Source organism: Quercus suber, unplaced genomic scaffold, assembly GCF_002906115.3.
Source record: "Quercus suber isolate HL8 unplaced genomic scaffold, Cork oak 2.0 scaffold_829, whole genome shotgun sequence".
In the NCBI taxonomy this organism is placed as follows: Eukaryota; Viridiplantae; Streptophyta; class Magnoliopsida; order Fagales; family Fagaceae; genus Quercus; species Quercus suber.
The window spans coordinates 185,041-191,298 of NW_027070259.1; the positions used below are offsets into that span (position 1 = coordinate 185,041).

General features: G+C 34.4%; 1 protein-coding gene across 1 annotated transcript; it reads left to right on the forward strand.

Moving 5' to 3' along the window:
* Nucleotides 1–1,114: 1,114 nt before the first annotated feature.
* LOC112031611 (large ribosomal subunit protein eL34) lies at nucleotides 1,115–4,013 on the forward strand. Its single transcript, XM_024064303.2, has 4 exons — nucleotides 1,115–1,286; nucleotides 1,465–1,544; nucleotides 3,530–3,639; nucleotides 3,746–4,013. The coding sequence occupies exons 1-4, from the start codon at nucleotides 1,208–1,210 to the stop codon at nucleotides 3,837–3,839; spliced, it is 363 nt and encodes a 120-aa protein (XP_023920071.1). The 5' UTR covers nucleotides 1,115–1,207; the 3' UTR covers nucleotides 3,840–4,013.
* Nucleotides 4,014–6,258: the final 2,245 nt, after the last annotated feature.

Here is a 6,258-nt window from a genome sequence, read left to right on the forward strand (position 1 = left end):
AGGAATTGTAGTGATAGAGTCATAGGACCCACCCCCTGAGGTGGGATTGCACACACTAAAATAGTAGCTTGGACCTAAGGGGCCATCCAAATATTGCAAATGGTGGGACCAACATACAAGTGGAATCTTCTCATCATTGGAATCTCACTAACAAAAGAGTATAAAAGGCAAGAGACAGGTGAGAAGTAGTGTTTAGAGCATTTTCAAGGGAGAGAAACACAAATGAAGGAGAGATTATCAACTTGAATTTGGAAAGAAGTGATTTAGCTCGGGACACCTAAGGAATACCTTGATTGTCTGAGATCCTCCTCGGGTAGTTAGACTTGCAAGAAAAAATTACTTCACAACCGTTTTTAGCCATCGTCTACTAGCTAAACTCTTCTTGGGACTTCTTATTGTAGGCTATACTAAAAAATTATACAAATTAATTGGGAGTCCAAGCCCAACAATTCATAAATCGTTGTGGCCATACAGCCACAACTTATATGATAACATTAGAATATATATATATATATATATATATTTGTCATTGTCTTATTTCTTGAATAGTTTTATTATGACTAAAGTACACTTTTGGTCATTAAAGTTTAGGGTTATTTTCATTTTGGTTTTTTATGTTTTATAATTTTCATTTTGGCTCCTTGTGTTCGATTCATTTTCATATTAGATTTAGATCTTTATGTTTCAAAATTTTCATTTTAACCCTTTATATTTAATTTAATTCTTTATTTGACCCCTTATGTTTCAAAATTTTCATTAATTTTTTATATATATAATATGTTAGACCCTCACAAAAGTGGTATTAATAATTTTTTCATGAGTGAAACCGAAGCTATTTATAAACAATTTGATTAGATTAGTTTAGAGATAGGAGGATATGTATGAAAGAAATTTTGGATAAATGGCTGAAATTTAACAAAAACAAAACGACGACGGTTTTTGTTTGCAAGTGTGGAACTTTTAAAGACAACCCCATCCACGGTGTCAAAATCTAGACCGTCCAAAAAACAATCGAAGCCAAGATCAAACACAAAAAGTCAAGATCTCCTCACAACCGTCCGATCTAGGGCAATAAACACTTCCGAAACCCTCAATATATCTATCTTCCTCTTTCTCTCTCAATAATTCCAAAGCCACCCTCTCTAATTCCCCCAAAACCCTAAGAGAGAGAGAGAGAGAGAGATAGAGAGCTCAGAGCTTCGCAAAAATGGTGCAGCGTCTCACATACCGCAAGCGGCACAGCTACGCCACCAAATCCAACCAGCATCGCGTCGTCAAAACCCCTGGTAAAAACCCTTTTAACTTTAATTTGTTCTCAATTTTATTGGGTTATGGAATTTTATTTATTTATTTATTTATTGAATGTAATGATTGTGGTGTGTGTATGTGAAAGATTTGGTTTTTGGGTTTGTTTTTGTTTTTTCTGATTGGTTTTATTGTTGTTATGATTTTGGGGTGTATTAGGAGGGAAGCTAGTGTACCAAACCACAAAGAAGAGGGCAAGTGGGCCCAAGTGTCCTGTAACTGGCAAGAGGATCCAAGGGGTATGTTGTTTTTTGTTTTAGATTTTCAATTTTGTGTATTGGGTTTTCTTTAATATGTAGAGATCTGAGCATGTGTTGTTGCTTTAATGATGTGATTGAATGTGTGGAAATAGTTGGAAATGTTGAGTTTTTGAGAGGAATCTGATTGCTGTTTTTGATAATTATTGATAAATATAAAAAATTATTGAGACCCAGTTGATTTTTTGTTGTCAATTAGTGTTTATGAGTATTGTTGAGTGGATTTGGAGATGGTTAAGTAGGAATGATTAAGTTATCTGTGAGGAAACAGTGATTAGGAATGGGAATGTGAATGGAATCACTTTTATTAATTTTGTTTTGATGAATGTAGGGTATAAGATAGATCTAATGGCAAAGAACATTAATTGATATTGTTGTGGAGTAAGGTTTATAACTGATACTGATATTTTGGGTATTTGAGTAGAATTGGTCTTTCTTGCGGTGATTTTGGCAAATGGGGTTTTTGATATTACCATGTGTTTATAAACATTGAATTTGCTATTGTTGTTGAACATTAAGTGGTGACAAAGTGGTGTGAGCACTTTTGCATGACCGTGTGAGTAATTTACTCAGTTTTATACTGGGTGTGGATTGGTGGCTGAAATTTTCAGCAATTCTAGCCACTGTAAGTTACAAGAATTGTAGCTCAAGTGCACGGATGTTGAGATATCTCTGTTATGCTCATCTGATCAGGGCAAATTGCTTTTGGTTTGTTTTGCTATGCTATTGTCATTAATTCAACTAATAACTGAACATGGATTGAGATGCTAAATGAACCAAAACTTAATAGGATCCTGCTAATGACTAATGAGTGCCTTAAGTACATCTTTCTGTGTATTCTTGTCCATTTTATAGATCCACAATAATTTTTTAAAAAAGATGTGCTTTAGGCACTCATTAGCAGGACCTATTAAGTTTTAGTTCATTTAGTGTGAGCGTTTAGTTTCCGCGTTCGGCGTCTGTGTCTTTCTTGTTTCGCGTTTTGTCTCTTTTTTTTTTTTTAGGCCGCTTATGTTGACTTTAGCGGAAAAATTTACTGTTGTGAACAGTGCATAGCATGCACTGTTCACGCAATAAAAAATATTAAAAATGGGTTCCACAATACTATTCACACATTTAAAAATTATTTTGCTACAGTGTTTTCAGTTTTCAGTTTCAGCAACAATAAGCTCAATCCAAACGGACCCAGTATCTCAATCTATGTTCAGTTATTAGTTGATTTAATAGCAATAGCATAGCTTGACAAAGCAAAAGCAAAGTTGCCTATCATGGTTTCAGTTTTCTTGTTGCTTTTATCTTTGGCTGTGAGACTGACAGATTTAGTCAACTTCGTCATTTGTTTTAGTTTGGCTGATCTACTTTAGGTCAAATGGCGCCTACTGCCCTTGCAAGAGGAAAGTGGAGGATGAGGTTACGGTTTCAAGGGAAACTGTATGTGTTAGTTGCCTATCATAAGTATGTGGGTGTGGCACCTGATGATGATGATTCATGTTGAGATATACCTTGTGCTTGGGGCCATGGGTGTTCAAGGATTTTGTAGTGATAATAAAAAAAATCTAATAGGTACTTTAATTAATTAAATTAAAAAACCCAATAGATGAAAATTATGGTTTAATTGTATGTTCAATGACAATTTAGTGAATTATTTTTATGTGTTTACTCTTCACGATTCTACTAGAGCTGTGTTTTAAATTGTTGCAGTAGCTGTTTACTTTGGTGCGACAAGAAATTGCATCTTTCTCTTTCCTGAATATAAGATTTTTTTAGATGGAGTGCTTTTCATAGTCGGAAAAGCCTGTAGCTTTATTGTTGATAATATCCATTGAGTTTTGTTTTATTCAAAATTATGATTGATATTGTATTATTGTTATTTGCACAATTGTGTCTATAATGTGTGATATTTTTTCTACTCCATCTAAATTATTTTTACACTTTCAGCAGTAATACAATTTTGGCTGTGTTTGCAGATTCCTCATTTGAGACCTGCTGAATATAAGAGGTCTAGGTTACCTAGGAACCGGAGGACTGTTAACAGGGCTTATGGTGGTGTACTCTCTGGAAGTGCTGTCAGGGAAAGGTTTGTTCTTGTTAGACCTTAGTATTATCAGTTTTTTCTCCTTGATTTTTTTTTGTTTTCATGTGCTTGGGGAAAGTATTCTAAATTGGTTCTAATTTTTTGTTAGGATCATTCGTGCCTTTTTGGTGGAAGAGCAAAAAATTGTGAAAAAGGTCTTGAAGATTCAGAAGACCAAGGAAAAGCAAGCCTCAAAGAGTTAAGATCAAGATCTTAGTGAGCTTCTATCAGCTTTAGTGTAATTTTGGCTATTGCAGCGCGTGGAGAAACATGGAAAGTAATTTGAGGTTTTCTGATTTGGATCCGTCTTTTGTTTTGGTTTGAACCATGTATTTGTTGACAAATCCATTATGCTAAGATTTTGCTTGTTTCTATAATTTCTCTTGGTAAATATATTGTTGCTATGTGATGTCTTTTTAGCTTTCCATCGGAAGCATTTTTTTTAGAATGTCTGGCTCAGGTGCTTCATAGGCATTGATTTGCCATTTACAGTTAATGTTTTTCAATCACCTCTGCCTGATGATTTCCAATGTGTGATGCCACAACCCTACTCCCAAATGCTACCCCCTCCGCTCACTCAAACGTTTATTTATTTTAGGTACAATTCCTCACTGATGTGAGTTATGTTGCAAAATTTCAATGAGTTGTGCTTGGTTTTGAAGTACAAATTCAATCATAATTAGGTGTGTAAAAGATGAGGGTGGATTTTAGTTGTAGAGGACTAGTAGAACTGTAGAAGCTATTTCTCTAAACTTTGGAATATTGGGCAATAAAATATTTTTTTTTAATTAATTTATTTAGCATACTAGTTCATTTTAGCAAAACCTACGTTGTCCTTAATATTTGTAGGGTTGGCCTCAACGAAGACAATTTTGTACTATACTAGCCGGTATGGCTGGTATATTGCATACTGATGTGTACACTGGTATAGAAACATTGTTATTTTATATTGGTTTAAATATTGGCCGTACTGGACCCGTTTTGGTTGTACCAAGATATGTATCAGGTTTCGGCCAAAAATTAGATACCGGGCCTGAAAAAAGAAAGAAAAAGAGGTCAATTTAACACAGTAATTCAGAAACTCTCCTCCTTGCACTTATTTGGGATCTCTTCATCTTGGCCTCACATTGGTGATAGTGAATCTGGCACGGGTGATAGCGAATCTGGTTGGCAATGAATAGCGGCACTGGCATTAAAGCAGTGAAAGGGAGTTGAATGACTGATCTAAGAAAGAAGGAGAGAGAGATCAAATTTAGTCTCTACATTTTTTTTTTTCATTTGGTCCTTATATTTTCATTTCACAACTTTTAGTTCCTAAATTAATTAACGCATATTATTTTAGTCTTTTCCGTCAGTCAACAGACATAAATAACTATAAGAAAAAATATTATTAAAAATTCACTATAGCACTCATAAGAAAAAATAATTAAAAAAAAATAATCTAACATTCTTAAGTTTTTAACAGATTTAAAATTGAAAAAAGAAAATTAAAATCCAAAAATACATTACGATCTATGTTCATCTTCAACAAGAACACCAAAGAATACAAACTCAGATTTTAAACATAAGAATACCTGCCCAGATTTACTTGCATTTTCTTGCCCTTTCTTGTCAACCAAACACAAACACAAATCGATCTCCAGCAAGAACACAAACACAAACGTAGTAGCAAATCTTCTCAGATTTTCTCAAACCACAAAACCTAGATATACAAAATCACAACTCAAACTTAGATTTTCTCATTTTTCAATCAACAATGAAACCTCTAGCAAATAAAATTCATAAACCTAGAAACCAAATTCATAAACCCAGAAAATTCAGCATAAAAACACCATTAAAAAAAAAAAATCATAAATTCCAAAGTCCCCATCCTCAAACCCAAGCAAAATAATTTCTCGGTTCTTTTTCAGTCTTTGTTTGGTTGTCAAGAAAATGAAAGAATAAAAATTTGGACAGTGAAGAAGACAACCCAACATTCGCTGGTTTGATCGTGCTGTAGGTTCAGGCCTCAGCCTTATCGGACCATCATCGTCTTTGCCACAGATTTACACTGCCGGTCAAGGAAGCTTTCTCTTCTCTCTTCCTCTCTCTTTCACTCTAACCAACCAAAGCCGAGAAGCTAACACGATCTCTGATTTACAAACCAATCTCGTCGCCGTCGCCTCCTTCAGACCTACTCGTTGATCTCGTCGCTGTCAGACCCACCCGCCCATCTTGCCTCCTTCAGACCCACCCACCAATTTGTGGTCCTTTACCTCTCTCTTTCTCTCAATCTATCTTTCCCTCTCCCTCTCTCACGATCGATGCTTATTTTTGAGGAAGACTATAATTTTTTTTGTTATGTTTTTTTGTTGATTTGGTTTATATATTCAGATTTTCTATTATAATATTTGTTTGGAAACTGAGAAAATGTGAGAGAATGTGTTTTCTAGAGGATTTTTAGAAACACAATCAAACACCTTAAAATATTTTCCAAAACATTTTTTGTGATGCAACCAAACACCTGAAATCATTTTCATTTCTGAAAAATATTTTCATTTGAAAATATTTTACATTGAGCCAAATGTAGCCTAAATCTGGGTTTCTGTTATTGTTCTTATGTTCTGGTGTGCTCTTATTTTT

Bases quoted from the DNA above. Each gene is read 5' to 3' on its own strand.
- LOC112031611 (XM_024064303.2), top strand. From the start codon at position 1,208: ATGGTGCAGCGTCTCACATACCGCAAGCGGCACAGCTACGCCACCAAA. The intron at 1,287-1,464 runs GTAAAAACCCTT...GGGGTGTATTAG, and splicing joins TCGCGTCGTCAAAACCCCTG to GAGGGAAGCTAGTGTACCAA. The intron at 1,545-3,529 runs GTATGTTGTTTT...CTGTGTTTGCAG, and splicing joins CTGGCAAGAGGATCCAAGGG to ATTCCTCATTTGAGACCTGC.